Raw genomic sequence first — 18127 nt, forward strand, 5'->3', positions numbered from 1 at the left:
CAACTTTTCTCTTTGCAGCCACAGATTTTTACGACTGAAAAAATAAATGTATTATTTTTATTTGTTATTGAAAAGCCATGAAACAACTTCGCGGCTCCTGTTCTTTTAAGAAGAGAAATAACGAGTTGGCACTTTTGACTGTAGAGGCTCAGAAGAAGTGCAGTGAATAGAGCCTGTGATGGAAGTCAGGTTAAATCTCCTCTGTAAGACAGTGTACTGTTCGGGCTTTACTTGCAAACAATGAAATAAGGGCCGACTGTTGACCTGCCTCGTCTTCTGAGACATATTTGTCTAACGGCACACATAGAGCGGCACTGGAATCGCCAGCTGAGGCAAATGCGTTAGGGTCAGAGCATTGTGGTAATCTTTCAGGGAATTAATGGAAATTATACTGTGTCCGTCGCCAGTATAGGTAATGTGTGTGTGGTGTGTGTGTGTGTGGTGTGTGGGGTGTTGTGTGTGTGTGGTGTGTGTGTGTGTGTGTGTGGTTTCTTGAATGACCGTCAAGAGAGGTTTCACCCCCCCCGCGGCCCCCCCCGTAGCGGCGGGTGTGTGGGAGAGAGTCTGATTTACCGAGAGATCAGCTCTGTTAAGAGAAGAGGCGTGCTGAAGCCAAATTCATGAAAGCAAACAGTTGTGAAGGCAGTCGAGGATAAAAAAAGTAGTAGCGTCCTTACAGCTTTTCAACTGTTAAAACGGCGTTGTATTAAAAACATTAATCTTAGTCATCACGACTGGAACACAAACAATAAATAAATGAATTATCCCGGGATCAGTGTCAGAAGTTAGAGCAGACTTATCAGCGCGGGGCTCTGTTCCTCCATTGTTACAGTCTGTGCAGTGTAGATAAAAAGCATCAAAGCAGTGTGTTGTCTGCGTGGGGGGTTTGTCTCCACGCCTCATGTAAAGGCTGATGTTTGGAGAATGCAGATATAGAGCTCACGATCATGCTGCTGCCAATTAAACTTGCGAGGGGGAGAACAGAGGAAGTTCAGAGGCGGCAGGGTTTTTGTCCGTGGGCGGAAGAGATCTCGTTCTTGATCTCGCTGATCTCCTTCTCCTGGTGGTGGCTCGCTACTTTGTGGAATATTAATCCCCCATTATATAACCTTCCATCTTTACACCCCACAATATGACAGTCTCTCTCTCTCTCTCTCTCTCTCTCTCTCTCTCTCTCTGCTTCTTCTGAGTCTACCTCAGCGGAATAATGATGCTGTGCAAACCAATGACAATGTCCCACTGTGGATACTGCAGAGAGAGGGGGGGGAAATGTTTTCCTTTAGAAAATGATTCTTCTTTTAAACCGCAAACGAGACAAATCCACACTGATTGAGACGAGCAATCCGCTCTTTGTAGTTTCACAGCTGTGTGTAGGCCACATGCCATCACAGTGTGATATTTTTTCATTAACAGCTAATCTGCAGATCATTTTCTCATTAATCGTTGGGTTATAAGATATATTTATATAGAACAATCTAAGCAGAAAAGAGGTTTAATCAGATTAAGAATCTTTATAACGGGAGCTTTGTGGATACATACCCAACACATCACACAAATGAATTTGGTAAAATATTCTTATTTGACTGTTATAATACAGCAATTGTGTCTCATCGTGTGCTCGGAAATAGGAATCAGAAATGAATTGTCTAAAAACAAAACACAAACACAGCAAAACAAATGATATACCTATGTCATTGAACTGAGCAATTTGGCATCCGGCCATATTGATAACAAACATTACTCAACGCTTGCTAAACTGCATGTTGTTGTCTCAGTCAGTACTTCCTTTGAATACATTTATGTATATACCATAACAAATGTCAGAGAAAAAGTACAATAAACAGTCCAAAAACCCTAAATAACAAATTTAAAATCACATTAAGACAGAACAGCAGCAAACCCTCCAGGTTGAGGAGCTAAATACAGTGTGCTTCAATCGTTAGCTATTTATATCAACTCTATGTTCCCATACAGTACTACACATATAGAAAAACAGATGGGTTGACATGTCTAACAGGCATGGACTACAGAAATGGAAATCCATACTCTAATATTGCTTCGCATCATGATTAGCAGCACACATATTCCAGCAATTACAAAATAATCAATTATTAAATCATGCATGTTTATTAAACCACCTTTCAGGACATGTGATGAATTCTTAATAAACAAAAGTGGTCAGAGGGCTGTTTTTTAAAAATAGTTTTGATGTCTGAACTTACTTGGCCACGTTACAGAGCCTTGTTCTGGTCGACCACCCACACAAGTGTTTTAATTGTTTGCATGAATTAGTGAATACTCCCTCTGAATATAAATGCATTTAAAGTTCACTTAATTGGCTACTGTGATTAGATGTGTTTTCTCCAACAGCACATTTGATTTCCCTTTCATAAGCAAAATACACAATCCCCAGTGTGGGTGTACTTACTTACCTTCCTATTTATTTCATTCATTGTTACAATGGCTGCCAATTTACTCCTTTATTTGCGTGTGAATAATGTGTGGTATGTGGGACCCATGCCCACATGTTATATTAACATATAAAACGGGGTTAATGAAACAACTAATTACAGACTTCCCTGGAAATCCAATAGACTCAGTAGACAATGTGAGGAGAACAGAGGGAACTAAATCTCCCCGTCTCTCAGGTAATTTGTTAAAATGGATGAAAGCTTTGAATACACGGCCACTTATAGTTTAACACTAACAAATGACAAAGACGACTTATCTCGGTCATACACGTGCTTCTAATCTTTGAACAGCAGCCATTTCACTGCCTTAAACTATAAAGCTATACTGTGCGTAGCTGTTCTCGTAGCAGTGCTGTGTTCTCTGTATTGTTTCAATTGTTTGATGAATAATGTGCTGCACTTCATCTGTGCCTCCCATATATTATCACTACTCGTCGTAGAGCTAAGCTTTTTTCTAAAAAATACATACGAATTGATATGTGAAAAATACATGTTATTTTAACCCAATGTTCCCTTACTGATCTTGGGTAAAAGTCTGCTAGGAGTCATAAGTTAGTGTCCTAACTGAAGACTTGCCTTGATGAAAGGACTGGGGGCGCTGTTTTGCTTATAGCATTTGCATATTTTTCAATTATAAGCAGGTTTAGTCTATAAGACTTTTTTTTATTATTGTTAGCACATCAATATAACATCAGTTTTAATTATTTATATTGCCTTTAGATTTTCTATGTATTCAAATGTTCTATTTTCATTTGCTCATATAAAGCCCATACTAGTAATAAAAATGCATTAAATGTTTTACCCAATTATAACGTATATGCGAAAAGGTATAATGCTATTTGTGAATTTTATTTTCGAGTTAACATACAATTGTCCCCTATTGGCTTCCATAAGAATCCTGAGTTGCTCCTCTAACCATCGTAATGATTTTAAAATACCTCAACAACAATTAGATGGGTTTTTGTGAAATGTTGTTCACACATGTAGAACTCCAAACTGCTTCTAATGCTGATGATGTTTTTAGTCTTTATATTTCATCTGTAATTTCCCCTTGTCATCTTTCTGCCCTTCCTCTCTCTCCCTCTAGACTCTTGTCAAGCTGAATCCCAAACTTCAGCCGATGGTTGACATGATCAAAGCTAACAGGGCCAATTGGGAGGAACTGAACAAGAAAAGACAGAGAAGCCAAAGTGTTTCTTCGCCCTCGAGCTCCTGCAGTGGAGACAGCACAGAGACGAGCGGCTGCACGGTGGCGCCCTGCTGCAGCGGAGATGCTGACGGCACACCATCTAAACCCGTTAGTTAGCTCCTGATGCCACCTCCAGCTGATCTCTTTGGCTTTTACTCCCTCTTAAATGCAGCCTGCAACATAGGCAGTGCAGTGCATGCAGAGGTTCTTGGGCTCTGCTCCTCTCCGCTTTTGCTGCTAGAGATGGGCTTTAGACTTGAGCGCGGCGCTATCATAGAGGTTTTTCTGCTCCCTTCAGCCTTCCTGAGCTGGAGGCTGACAGAGCTGTGTTTGGCGAGCTTGTTGAAGCAGCTACCAATCAGCTGATGACACCATGTCAGAAAAGGAAACCACTGTGTCAACATGTCAAGCAGTGAGCTAACACTAACTATTCTGTGCATTGCACAGATTTCCAAAGCATGGAGAATATTGGAGAGTTTGTCTCTGATGTGGTTCGTTTTATCTCAGTACCTCCTCGTTGCTCGCATTTTGCCCGGGGTAACAGAGATATTTTTTGTAGATCTGTATATAGGCTATTAAGTTATTTACAAGTGCTGTTTAAGAACATGTAACCTCTGGATTGTAATGTGGCTGTAGAGTTGCTGAAGGATAAAGGGGTGCAGGACCTGTGACAGTCCTTGCAATGCAAATTGAGTCTCCGCTCCCTCCCTCCCTGTGCCTTGTTTTAAGATCCTAATGAAAAATGCATGGCCTTCTCACCAAGATTGTTAGATATAGAAATCCATGTTGAACCATGACATGTTTTATGCCATAATTTATGAAAACCAATGACTGCAATTATGTTTTGATCCCATATTAGCCACAAATCATCAACAGTATATACATATAGAAATCTATTTTGCCCAGTTTTATAAATGCAGGGTCTCACTTGTCACACACACAAACACACACAATGTGCCTTGATGAAGTTGTACTGATATCAATTCATTTTTGCAGAAATCTCATCAACTGATTTAATACTGAAACTAGACACATTAAGATTTATTTTAATAAGGGTTCTACATTATAAGAAACACGCTTAGATAAGAGAATACCTATATGATAAATAAAGCTACATTCAGTCGCGGTAACCAGGCCATTAACAACTGGCCTGGCTCCGTCCAAAGGAAATTCAATTTGTCAACCAGTCAAATTTACTAATTCATTAATTCATTATTGTTTAATCTGAACAAAAAACTAAGCATACTGTTTTATAACAGGGTTGTGTGACAGACTCTTTGCCAGAACATGTAACTTTCTTCTGGTTGTTCAGCAAAAAGTTAGAATCTAGAACTGAGTCAGACACAAATTACAAATCACATTAAATAATCTTAATACAACATTTTGATTTGAGAGCTTCAGACGTGCTGCTAGGAGGATTTTTTTAAACCTCTGGACAAAGTCAGGCTGACTGTTACTTCCTCTTTCCAGTCTTTATTCTTCATGCTTAGCTTTTTTCAAAGTGGCATCCTCTTACCTAACTTTCCGCAAAATGCTTTTCCAAACATTTCAGAATTTGCTTTAATCGGATTGCTGTCCTTTTCACAAAGCCCACAAATGCTACTTAAACAGATTTTATGATTTCCAAAAAGGAGACTGAGACACTAAAACTGGTAGTAATGAAGTGCCCATGCAGACATGAGCTATTATTTTGATATTATTATTATTATCATTATTAATATTAGTATTATTTTAGGGTTGTGATTATGCCTTATGAATTGTGTTGTAGCTTTGTTAATTGGAGTTTAAAAACGTGACTGTGCACATTGTGTGGCATGGATCTATGTGCTCTACTTTATTTTGGTTAAAGTGCTGAATTGAAGTTGATCAGAAACATTTAAATTGCATGTTTTATGCAGTATTAAATTCAACCACTTGCTAAGTATGTAGCAAACGTGAGCCGACAAATACCTCGTCCTTTGAACTTCATCAGTAAACACATTATCTCTTTGGAAATGCATGATTTAAATTATATTGCATTATGTTACGTGAGTTATGAATATTGCTGTTCTATTTTTCTATAAGGTCTCCAAACTTTTATTTAGTCTAATTTGCAACGTACCGTGCTTCTTGTATTTCTTCTTTCCTCTCCCAGTTTGGACGCTCATTTTATTTATGGCGGGCTAGACTGAAAGAAATCTAGGGCATGAAAAGGCAAATGTGCAATGTTTATGTTCAGAGTTTAAATAAAAATATGCTGCTACATATACTCTGGTTTATTCTGACACTTTTACGCAAGTATTTTAGATATTTGTATTGTTCTTGAGTATTTCCACTTCATGCTACTGTACACTACTCCACCACAATTAAGAGATAATTATTGTTGGTTATTGATTTAAAATACAAAACATTTGATGATCATTTCAAACTGAGGAATGTTTGTTGTTCAAAATACCCAACAGTGTATATGACCTTTTAAAATGAGCTCTACCTTACCCACAACCAGGGACCAAGATAGAAGGCCTACTTACATATATATCTCATATAACTGTATAGTGTATTGCTTTAAATGTATTTGTGTAAAATAAACATTACAGTTTTACATTTAAATAAAGTAAATAATGAGATGAAATAATGATACCACTGTTAAACACAATTGGCCACAGAATAGACTGCATTGGGCCCAATTTCTACGTAGCCTACAGTCCAACAGTAAATCCAATTTCTTTAGACATACATTGCATAAAACAAATTACGTTTATTTAATGACGACAACTTAATGTGGCCTTACTAAAATGAACCACAGAAGAGTCAAACTCAAAACACAAATGGCTGACAATACATAAAACGTCTATTGACACCATTGCAGGTGCATCAATCATTTCTAGGCCACATTGATGAAGAACATCACCAAAGCGGACATAACATGCCAAATAACCTGTACAGTACAATTGCTGCAGCCACAAACACCCTCATTAAAACAAAAGAGAGATGCACACACACACAACTGCTGTTACAAAACTATGCATTTTGCTGTCATCTGTATAGGAAGGTATACATCGATAGGTCAGTCAGTGTGTTGTTGTACTCACGTGTCTGGACCATAGACTGTTAGCATTGTGCACCAAGAAGTCCTCTCCAATCTGCTCCAGGTTAAACTTCTTTGCTTGTTTATCATCAAGTGTAAGTGTAATAAAAACAGTGCAAGTCAGCCTCTCTGTCCCACTGTGGACCTGAAAGTTATCAAACATGTTGAGCTGATTCAGGTTCTGCAGTATTAAACAGCAGAAAAGTCCTCACAACCCTGAAGCTTAAAGTTCCTCCATTAAGCTCCACCATTAGCATGATAGCATGTTAGCTTCTTTGCTTTTTACAATCTTTATTGAAACAACATTTCATTTACAAAAACAAAATTTACCATACTTAATTTAAACGAATGTATGGCTATGTTCAGCCTAATTTCAATATTACTAATTGATATTAGACTAGGCTACCATATTCCAGGTATGTAGCATGTTAGCTAAAGGATGTCCTGTTAATGACACAGATTCCTGGGTCTGTTAGATTTAGGTCACTCGTGCCTTCTGGGTGGTGCATTAAATCAGTGATTAATTAAGGTAGATTTAACTTTCTCAACCTATGCCAAGCTAACAATAACATACCCCACAAGGACGTGATCTTTAATTCGATTGCATTGTTGTGAATTTATGTAGGTAGTGTTCACTAACCACCAACCCGGTCTGACTGCACCTCTCTGCTCACATTTTTTAATATTTTATAACATGTAGTGGAGCCTCCTGCAGACAGCTTTTTTTGTAAAAAAAATATATTATTTTGTTAGTTTTTATTTTTTTATAAAACATTATTTTGCTTCAGTGTCATTTTGAATGCTTGACTTCACTTAAAATGTACTATTTATATAATCAAGTGTTGCTATTTTCACTCTTTTTACTTTATTTTTTCTCCAACATTGATTTTGCTGCTCAGTACCAACAGTTATTTTCCTCCATGATTTTCCCCAGTGCAGTGCTGACCTCATGTGGACAAATGTAACTTTACACATGAAATGTATCAATCAAATACTGCAGGTATGCGCACATTTAATTGAAAAAAATAGTGAATGATGTGGCCATGTTAGAAAGTTAAAGAAAATTATGAAAAATTGCTTATAAATATACATTTGGAAACCATATTTATCAAGTCTTTACATTTCCACTGATGATTTTAACTGCTGTATTCCTCCACACACTCCTCTGTATGGAGCCACAGAAAGTGATAACTGCAGTGCATTTCATCGTCCAAGGCTGAGCTCTATAGCTGTTGATAGGTGGCGCTGACGTCAGCAGGCAGTGTGTGGGCGGCTGTGTGGGTGAAGATGACTCCCAAATGAGCCTGTGTGTTGAAAAAAATCCTCCAGTCAGAAAGCAAAAGACAGGCAGTGTTAACTCTTCTGAGCTGGATTACCTTGAGCTCGCAGGTAGAGGAAACAAAAACCTGCTCTCAGGTTCCTGTTGACCGTCTGACAACATAAATAAAGCTGCTATTGAAGAGTCGTATTAGAAATGATTCATGAGAGGTGCAGAGTTCTGCTCTATGAACAGGGTTGTACATATGTGAAAGAAAAAAATGCAACAAATGGGATGTTTTAGTTCAATTTATTGCACGAACAGCATAGACAAAATGTACTCGGTTGTTATGACGTTGTTAGGAGGAAGTGGAAAATAACAAAAAGGTACATCCATAATGTTAAAAAGCTCACTTTTTTTGACACAGGTAAAACGTCACATGACAGGTCCCAGGTCCCTAATGAGTCCTTTTATCTTGGGAAATATTATGGATTAAAAAGGACGATGGTTCAGGAGAATGCAAATCATAGATCAGAAAGGGGAAAAGGCGAGATTTCTCAGCAAACAGCTTTCTTACAGCTTTACGTTGCTTCCAAATCATTGGTTTACAATTACAAATGGTACAAGTCTCGTATCAAATTGTAGCACATTACAGTATCCATCCCAAAACCCTTACACAGTACAGTAACAAGGGAAAATATGAGTTTCTGGGCCATTCTATGGAACAGATATGATTCAATACAGTGTCTTAAACATAAGAAATATGATGTAGAAAGTTGTAGCACATATAACACAAATATCTACATATTACTTCTTTCAGAAGGGTTATCTTTGCATATGTTGATTAAAAAATATAGCTCAGCTGGGCATGAAGTTATTTAAAGTGTGTGGTAACATAGTCAAACATATGTTTACATGATCTGATCTGTTGAGTCTTTGGTACGACGTGAGCACCGGGATCCAGAGTCCTTAAACTGCAAACGGGGTCACATTGAAGTAGGTGTGATGGAAAAATGCAATGGCTTTTCCCCCCCCCACTTCACTGTCTCAGTAACAAACCATGTTAAAGGTAAACGCTCTCAGTACAAAAAACTAAACACACAAGGATTATCTCTCTTTGTAATCTTACTGTACTTCTAGAAAGGGGGGCTCTTGTTAAAATTAGGAGGCAGAGGCACACACTTACAGAAAATGTCTCTTATGGCAATAGGTCAGTACAACAGAAGGCATGAGGGCAAGACACGGAAAACATCATGTCCGAGTTCATTCTGCTTCACAAAGCGACTCAGTAGAGTGTTTCGTGAGACAAGGGGAAGGCAGACAAAAGCTTTAGAAAGGCAAAGAGCTTTAGAAAGTGCATTCACTTAGAACTTACTAAAGAAGTGCCAAACACACACCCAAAAGTAAAAACAAACAGAAAAATTAACCATGTTGCCAAGAATATTTAGGAAATGCGTAAGAAAATATGACAAAAAATAAAGGTTTTGTTGCATCATGGCTGTAGCTCCAACAACAAGTTGAGGCAGTGATTAAACAGCAAGATGATCTTCACCGTGAGTGAGGATGATTGCTACAGCATATTTAGTGCAATATAACATAAAATAAAAGGTTTTGGTGAATCAATAAATGGCACTGATTGACACTTGATGAAAAATGTCTGTGCATTTTTAGTTCACATTTAGTAACAATTAATCCAAGATGCACAAGATGCTTTTTTAGAAAAAGGTAAGATAAAGTCGAGCGGGGAATTTAGAGAAGGTTTCTGTTTCCGAAGATGTTCTTGGGGTCCACGTAGTCCTTGACAGACTGGAGCATCCCCATGCCGACATTGGAGACGGTCTCTCTCATCCATTCCTTCCGAAGTTTTCCCACTGAATGACAGAGGAGAGAAAATAAATAAATAAACAAACAAACTGAAGGAAGAGGACCGAGGGGGAGGAATAGAGGAATCGGCACGGCTGATTGCTCAGCGGGCTGCTGGGAGCCAATCAATCTTGTGAGAGTGAGTGAATAAACAGAGGGTGATAAATGCTTTTATTCAGAGAGGAGAAATGTTTTGCATGGCATGATTTATGGAGCTCAGCAGACTATCAAACTCATTAGGCTCTGTGTGTTCCCAGAGGAGGGGCCGGCTGGCGGCTGTAGCAGGCCGTCCCCGGCTCCCTCGCTCTTTGAGCCACCGCTCCCCCCCTCCCTCCAGAGTTGCTGGAGCGTTTCTCTGTTTCTCTGTGTGTTTCTGTCTCATTGTGCACACGAGCACGCTCCTCTTGCTGACCCGCGAGGCGTGTTGTGCTCTCTTGTCCTGAACGCCGCTCGGCGCCCTCTGACACCGGCCCGATCACCAACAGGGGGCCAGAGCCACCCACACAATGGCCCTCTGTCAGCAGGACTCTGGCTTTCAGCCGCTCCACACCCTCCCTCCTCCAAAACCCCCAACCTGAGGAGCGAGGGAGGCGGTGGCACCAGGCCTAGTGAGGGTGCCCATTGCTTCTCCAGCTGTCCACTCCGACATCCTCCACGGCGCCCGTGCTCTCAGCGGAGAGTCTGGAGCCAGCGAGAGGTCTGGTGGCTGCGGAGGACTGGGCAAACCTCACTGGAGAGCCAAACTATTGTTAGAAAACTTCAAATAAAATAGAAACTTTGATTTTCAGCAATTCATTAGCCAAAATCTGTCAATTGAAATAGATGTTGAGCTTTCTGCAGATGGGGAGGGTTTGAACATTTGTGAGTTTTTCTTTTTTATATATATTTGAGAAAGAGAAAGAAATGCTGTTCTGTGGCATCAGAGCCTCAGACTCACTCAGTGTCATTTTGGCTTTGGGCTTTTTATTTTTGCAAATATGTTTATGTTATGTTGAACCACTAAGGTACAATTTACTCACTTACTAAATGGGCCCTGCAGTATTATGCTACATATTCCGAAACGAAAGGTTTTTTTATAGCAAAATTCTTAAATAGTAGGGTATTCAAATGTTCGATATATTTTAGTTTGTGCTCATTTTGTCATCTATTTTTAACTAAAACACATATAACCCAAAAAATATGAATTGATAATTGAATGAACTGTTGCAGATGTAAGTGCCATCCTAATTTATCTTGGACTGATGCACTTTTAAATACCACTGCACAGCTGGAAGTTTGAACATCTATCAGAGAAAACTAGTCTCTCAAAGAAATATAGGAGAAAAAGCGAAGGGCCTTTAAAGGACTTTACGCTACACGATGGATGTAACACAAAAGGCAGGAAACGTTTAAACATGTTAGATGATAGCAGGGTTAATTGTACTTTTGGGGGTCGTGTCAACTTAAAAGAAACACGATATCTACAGTGGGGCAAGAAAGTATTTAGTCAGCCACCAATTGTGCAAGTTCTCCCACTTAAAAAGATGAGAGAGGCCTGTAACTTTCATCCTAGGTATACCTCAACTATGAGAGACAGAATGAGAAAAACAAAATCCAGAAAATCACATTGTCTGATTTTTAAAGACTTTATTTGCAAATTATGGTGGAAAATAAGTATTTGGTCAATAACAAAAGTTCATCTCAATACTTTGTTATATACCCTTTGTTGGCAATGACAGAGGTCAAACGTTTTCTGTAAGTCTTCACAAGGTTTTCACACACTGTTGCTGGTATTTTGGCCCATTCCTCCATGCAGATCTCCTCTAGAAATGTTCTATGGGGTTGAGATCTGGAGACTAGCTAGGCCACTCCAGGACCTTGAAATGCTTCTTACGAAGCCACTCCTTCGTTGCCCGGGCGGTGTGTTTGGGATCATTGTCATGCTGAAAGACCCAGCCACGTTTCATCTTCAATGCCCTTGCTGATGGAAGGAGGTTGTCACTGAAAATCTCACGATACATGGCCCCATTCGTTCTTTCCTTTACACGGATCAGTCGTCCTGGTCCCTTTGCAGAAAAACAGCCCCAAAGCATGATGTTTCCACCCCTATGTTTCACAGTAGGTATGGTGTTCTTTGGATGCAACTCAGCATTCTTTCTCCTCCAAACATGTCTATTTGAGTTTTTACCAAAAAGTTCTATTTTGGTTTCATCTGACCATATGACATTCTCCCAATCCTCTTCTGGATCATCTAAATGCTCTCTAGCAAACTTCAGACGGGCCTGGACATGCACTGGCTTAAGCAGGGGGACACGTCTGGCACTGCAGGATTTGAGTCCCTGGCGGCGTAGTGTGTTACTGATGGTAGCCTTTGTTACTTTGGTCCCAGCTCTCTGCAGGTCATTGACTAGGTCCCCCCGTGTGGTTCTGGGATTTTTGCTCACCGTTCTTGTGATCATTTTGACCCCACGGGGTGAGATCTTGTGTGGAGCCCCAGATCGAGGGAGATTATCAGTGGTCTTGTATGTCTTCCATTTTCTAATAATTGCTCCCACAGTTGATTTCTTCACACCAAGCTGCTTACCTATTGCAGATTCAGTCTTCCCAGCCTGGTGCAGGTCTACAATTTTGTTTCTGGTGTCCTTTGACAGCTCTTTGGTCTTGGCCATAGTGGATTTTGGAGTATGACTGTTTGAGGTTGTGGACAGGTGTCCTTTACACTGATAACGAGTTCAAACAGGTGCCATTAATACAGTTAACAAGTGGAGGACAGAGGAGGCTCTTAAAGAAGAAGTTACAGCTCTGTGAGAGCCAGAAATCTTGTTTGTTTGTAGGTGACCAAATACTTATTTTCCACCATAATTTGCAAATAAATTCTTTAAAAATCAGACAATGTGATTTTCTGGATTTTTTTTCTCATTTTGTCTCTCATAGTTGAAGTATGCCTAAGATGAAAATTACAGGCCTCTCTCATCTTTTTAAGTGGGAGAACTTGCACAATTGGTGGCTGACTAAATACTTTTTTGCCCCACTGTATATCACAAAACTCAAAAGATAAATATGAGAACAGAGCAGCTCAGAACAGGTGCTGCTCGCTGAGTAAACACTTGAAAGCAGCAGTGTAATCTCTTGAGATTAGATAGGGAGGTCTAAACAAAGAGCGGTGTATAACGGGAATGTTCACAGGCTTTTCCCCCGCTCTCTGCACGCCGCTCTTTGCATCACCAGTTTGGGGAGCTTCAGTGTTCACAGGGCATGTTGAGGGAAGGCCTGTGATGAGGCTCCAGCCAGGAAGCCCAGATGGGGATCAGCCACGAGGCTAGGGAGGCCCGTCCCCTGACAAAACAGGGCCGACAGCGGGGTCACCGTGGGCTCTGGTACCACACTCACCTCCAGATGGTGACAGAAGGACCCATCAGCTGCTACCCAATAACTAAGAAAGTACCCCGCTCTCCACAACCTCTTCAGGCCTCCCTCCTCGTCCCACCTCCATCCCTCCCTCCTCTCAGGAAACGGAGAGAAAACAGAAGGTGCTGGGACTGCATCATTGCCTCCATCACTGTGATAATTTAAACATCTATCTTGTCATATTCTCTCCTTTTCGCTTGCTCTTGCAATCAATCTCGCCAGACTAGGTCTGTGCAGCTGAGACATGCAAAGAAGAGCAGGTAGTTATTTCAAGAAATGACAGATTTCTTTTTAAAAAGTGTCATATTTCTCTTGTGTGGAAACACTCAGGGAAGCACAGGGAGAAAAGAACTTCACTGAATCAGGTCATTTTTCTATTTTCTAAGTGCAGTGACCTGTGTGGAGGTGCGGTTGGCAGAGTTAGCGAGATTGGAGTTTTGCAGTGCGGCGACGTGAGGTGCAGATGCTGGGCACCCCGGGGTGACCCTCACACAGAGGAGACTGTAGTGGCCCCGCTGAGCCTCGACCCCTCTGAGCCTCGACCCCTCTACACGCTCTCCCCAAGCTTCTTTGACAAATGGGGGTCAGGGCTTGAAAAACAGGGTAAGGTAGCGGCCCTGCATCGTGTGATATGGCCGAGCCGGAGTATTGGCTGATAGATGGATGACTCTCCTGGTGATGGATGTTCAACAACTCTTCACCGCTGCGACACTGGTGACCTAGTTAAAGAGGACATTTCTCCCAACGTGCTGGCTTTCAGATCCAGCATATAATCACACATATACCAGATCTTCTTGTAAGCCATAAACCTGACTCCAAATCAAGTAGTTGAAATGTGTGTGATGGACAGCAGTCAACACGTGGTGCTGATAGCTGAGTATCATGTCCCCCAGAGAAAGAGCTCTACACGCCCAGATTCCCTTACCAACGCCCACGCAGCTCAACACTGACCTGCTGTAAATCCAGGGCCACAAAAATGTATATTTCCCGCGGTGCCCTCCCACCTCACCATCCTTGACTACATCTGTTTTGTTTGATACACAAAACCCAGTGAAACTAGCTCCATTTGTCAAGCACTGATTGTGGGCAGACAAACCGGCCTGTCTGCGCTCAGATAGCAAAGCCCACTGTTATTAATCACAATTACAGAGTGGGCCCCGCACGCGGGAGCTGCATCAATATCCCCTCCCCCCCCCTGTCACCTCCCCGTGCTGCTCGGGGTGGCTGGGCCACCGTTTGGAGGTCAGTATACAGCCGGCGATAACGGTGGCATCATTTACCCCGGCCCCGCCGCCTCCTTTTTATTAGCAATCTTTTAATTTTGAACCCGTCCCTGCCTTCAGGAAAAATTGTGATTTAATATCGCAGCTGATTCACTGCATACTGTTTTTGACAGGTTGATGAATAGCCCGAAGTGATGTATGAAAACAGCGAGGCGGATGGCAATATAGATAAGGCAGCCATTTCGGTTAGCCCTGATGGGGCCCTGAGAGTTGTTCCACCTCCCCCAATGCTCACGTTTCATTTGGTCACTGCTGAGATGAACAAATAGCAGAGTCAGAGCCATTCATCGGCAGGAACATATTTTGGACGTGTGAAGGAAGCGATGAAAGATCTCCGACCAAATTCACATTTACAGCTGGCCGTCGGCTCGCTAGCATGGAAGAGAACACGGGGAAAACTCACCATCCTGCCTCTGCTTCTGAGTGCAACCTCTTTTCACAAATTATAATCAAGGAGAACGGCAAAATATCATGAGACCCCATTCAATATTTTACGAGCAAAATGATGTGCAACTGTATGACCAAATCTTTTCTGTATTATTCACGTTGTAGTACCTCCATGGTGATGTGACAAGCTCCCTCCATTGGCAAGGATCTCTTCTCTCGCTGCACGCTGGGGAAAAAAATATAAGACCAGAATTATTCATATTATACAATACAGTATTCTGAAATGAACTCTCCAACTTGCTGGAAATCCAACCCATCATCGCATCAGGTGTAATTATGATCTATGGAAGGACTGGGCCATGCGTTAATGTTGATATAAATGTAACTGGTCATACCTCCACTTGTTCATACACGTGTACTGGATCACTGAGTCCCCTGTAGTTGAAGGCAAAGTAAAAGTAGACACAGGCACCAGTATCGTACGTCTGAGTCACCCTGTAGGAGAAAGAGTCATGTTTACACAAGCAGCAAAGACTTCTTTAATGTTTCCTTCAGCATTTAAAATCCAGTTTACATGAATACAAAGAGCAGGGTTTTGTCAAATCGTTTCCTTTTCATCCAATAAATGCTTTTTCTTCTTATAATTGGAAGACAAAGTTAAGAGGGAGGTATGGCTTTCCCTGGTGAACCCCTGACCTCAATTCCTTTCATGGTTTCTAGAAAGCGGAGGCAGCGTGAAAGCACTGTCACCTTTAATAACGTGACATTATCAGACATTAAATGGCCATCAAATGCTTTACTGAATCATCTGAGCCACATTTGTGCTGCAGGTAACGGGATGACTCACTGATGCGGGACAGAACATGTTATCAGTGTGTTAGGAAACACAGTAAAATAAACTGTTTGTGTGTCTGCTTCCTGATAAAATGAAGTTTATATTCTCCTATCTGGAATGTTTCAAAGAACCTTTTATTAAGAATAAAATGCTTCTCTAATTTACATGTTCTCTGTCTCTGGCCTTGTTCCCCGTGGAGGAGCAGGGTGCAGAGCCCTTGTTCATTTGACATGGCCCATCACCTGGCACACTGACTGTTCTAGAGGTTAAATGGACAAATCAATCATGTGACAGACTGCAGCCGGGAAATGAATGGCTGTCGCATAATCAGGCTGAGGCCTAATCTGTCCGCAATCAGAGAGCAGAAGCCTGGTGCACCTCGACCGGCTCGCCGTCTGTTAGTTAGTTTGTCCGTCTGACCGTTGGTCCGTCTGTCTGGTTGTGTGGCTTTGCTAACTCTCCAGGGGTCCGGGGTAGTACTGGGTATACAGCCTCAATATTAGTTTGGTCAAACTAAATGTTGTGTTTTGATGACTTCCAGTACCGAAAGGTGGCCACGAATGTCTGTTCAGATTCTTTAGGCCTGGGGTAAATAAATGGGATTAAAGTTCCACAGATATGTAAATGACACATTGATGTTTTTTGGTTTTTCATGGGATTTGTTGGCAATAACAAAAATATAGAAATAAAGCCAGCCTTAAACTTCAATATATGAGAACTTTGTCTAGTATTGTAGGAAAAAACATTTGAAAAAGTGTATATTGAAGTTCAAATGTTTTCCGGTGTTGATACCAAACCTCAATTATTGTATCTGCACTTTTCTCCAATAATGTTTAATGATACCAGGGCTTGGGAGATTTGAGTTATTTTTAATGAACCAAAATGTGGTTTCAAACGGATATTTACAAACATTACCTGCATGTGGATAACGGTTGAAACTGCACTCCTTTGCTTTTGCATTCCCCGATGATGCGTGCCTTCACGTTCCGGCAAATGTCCAACACCCTGGAAATAAAAAAGAAAACCTGAATTAGGAAAAAAACTAGTAAACACAGTAAAACAGAATTGTCAAATGGCTTTGAAGTATCACAACAGCTATCTAAACTGTGGTATTTGTACATTTAAAAAACAATACTCAAATGTATAGGAACTTAAATACAAGTAAAATTACAAGCAATGCTAAATTATTAAGATTCAAAAAAAGAGAACGGGCCAGAAAAGAAGAAGAGGAGGAGACTAACACGGCGGTCATTGTGGGAGAGGTTCCCACTGCTGGGGAAATGGCTGCCAGCCCGAAGCATGTGCAGCCGTGTGTGGAGGATGGAAAGAGAGGGGGGGGCGTAATGAGCCAGGCACATATGCTCGCCTCAGTGCCTGATCTCTGGTCCCTCCCGTCAGGCATGTTACACAACACAGAGCTGTGTGTGCGCCTGCTTGTGTGTGCTACTGCTTGTGTGTGTTCCTGCTTGTGTGTGCGCCTGCTTGTGTGTGTTCCTGCTTGTGTGTGTTCCTGCTTGTGTGTGTTCCTGCTTGTGTGTGTTCCTGCTTGTGTGTGTTCCTGCTTGTGTGTGCTCCTGCTTGTGTGTGTTCCTGCTTGTGTGTGTTCCTGCTTGTGTGTGCATGTCTGAAAAAAAAATGATGATGGAACCATGGAGAGAATGCAGATCACACCACATGTGGGTGTGGGATAAATATGTGACTAATATTACATTTCTTACACAGCGCACCATAAGATAACTCTTTCTCAGTGTGTGTGTGTGTGTGTGTGTGTGTGTGTGTGTGTGTGTGTGTGTGTGTGTGTGTTGTGTGTATTTGTATATTGTGTGTGTGTGTGCGTGTGCGTGTCAGTAATGGCAAGTTTGTAGGCTGAGGAACCTTCCGCCAACGCAAAGCCAGTTAATAGGTGGGGGGGGGGGGGGGGCCTGAAGGTGAATGTCAAAGAGAGGCAAAGAGAAATACAAGAAAGGAGGGGAAACAGGAGCAGGAGGAAGACAGAGGGCTCTCTGAGGACTGACTGTGTGGGAGGAGAGAAAAGAAAAATGGGATTTAAATTAAACTGCTCATATTAAGGTGTTTACCTGTCCCAGGGCACAGAGGTTTCGAAGGACTCCCCGATCACATAGTACTCCATCCCCAAGTCCTGCACACAGAACAAGATCAGGCTGTTAATGGTTATTCAGTACATTTACATCATCACAAGAAACCAGGATACCAGCTAACATCAGGTTACAAAGGTTTACAAGCCCTTAAGTAACGCAATTACTTTAAAAGCTACATGAACCCGTAATCAGATGTTACCCCCACCCTTATTTTGATTCCATGGCTTTTGACTAATTCATAATAATTGTTGTTTTATTTGTTTGGGTTTTGTTGGATCAGTTAGATAA

General features: G+C 41.3%; 2 protein-coding genes across 2 annotated transcripts in view; one reads left to right on the forward strand and one right to left on the reverse strand.

The window, feature by feature from the left end:
* The window catches only part of LOC104965529 (dual 3',5'-cyclic-AMP and -GMP phosphodiesterase 11A-like), a 10602-nt gene extending 4716 nt beyond the window's left edge, over positions 1 to 5886 (forward strand). Inside the window, exon 7 of the mRNA XM_010794493.1 lies at positions 3559 to 5886. Coding sequence (XP_010792795.1) covers positions 3559 to 3777 — 219 coding nt within the window. The 3' untranslated portion in view covers positions 3778 to 5886. The remainder of the gene's footprint in view (positions 1 to 3558) is intronic.
* A 2393-nt stretch (positions 5887 to 8279) lies between these two features.
* Positions 8280 to 18127, reverse strand: part of agps (alkylglycerone phosphate synthase) — a 29240-nt gene continuing 19392 nt past the window's right edge. Inside the window, exons 16-20 of the mRNA XM_010794494.1 lie at positions 17819 to 17880; positions 16656 to 16745; positions 15301 to 15400; positions 15074 to 15131; positions 8280 to 9856 (exon numbers count right to left, since the gene is read on the reverse strand). Of these exons, the coding sequence (XP_010792796.1) occupies positions 9735 to 9856; positions 15074 to 15131; positions 15301 to 15400; positions 16656 to 16745; positions 17819 to 17880 (432 nt within the window). The 3' untranslated portion in view covers positions 8280 to 9734. The remainder of the gene's footprint in view (positions 9857 to 15073; positions 15132 to 15300; positions 15401 to 16655; positions 16746 to 17818; positions 17881 to 18127) is intronic.

The sequence above is a fragment of the Notothenia coriiceps genome, unplaced genomic scaffold (assembly GCF_000735185.1).
Source record: "Notothenia coriiceps isolate Sejong01 unplaced genomic scaffold, NC01 NC01_scaffold00037246, whole genome shotgun sequence".
Classification (NCBI taxonomy): Eukaryota; Metazoa; Chordata; class Actinopteri; order Perciformes; family Nototheniidae; genus Notothenia; species Notothenia coriiceps.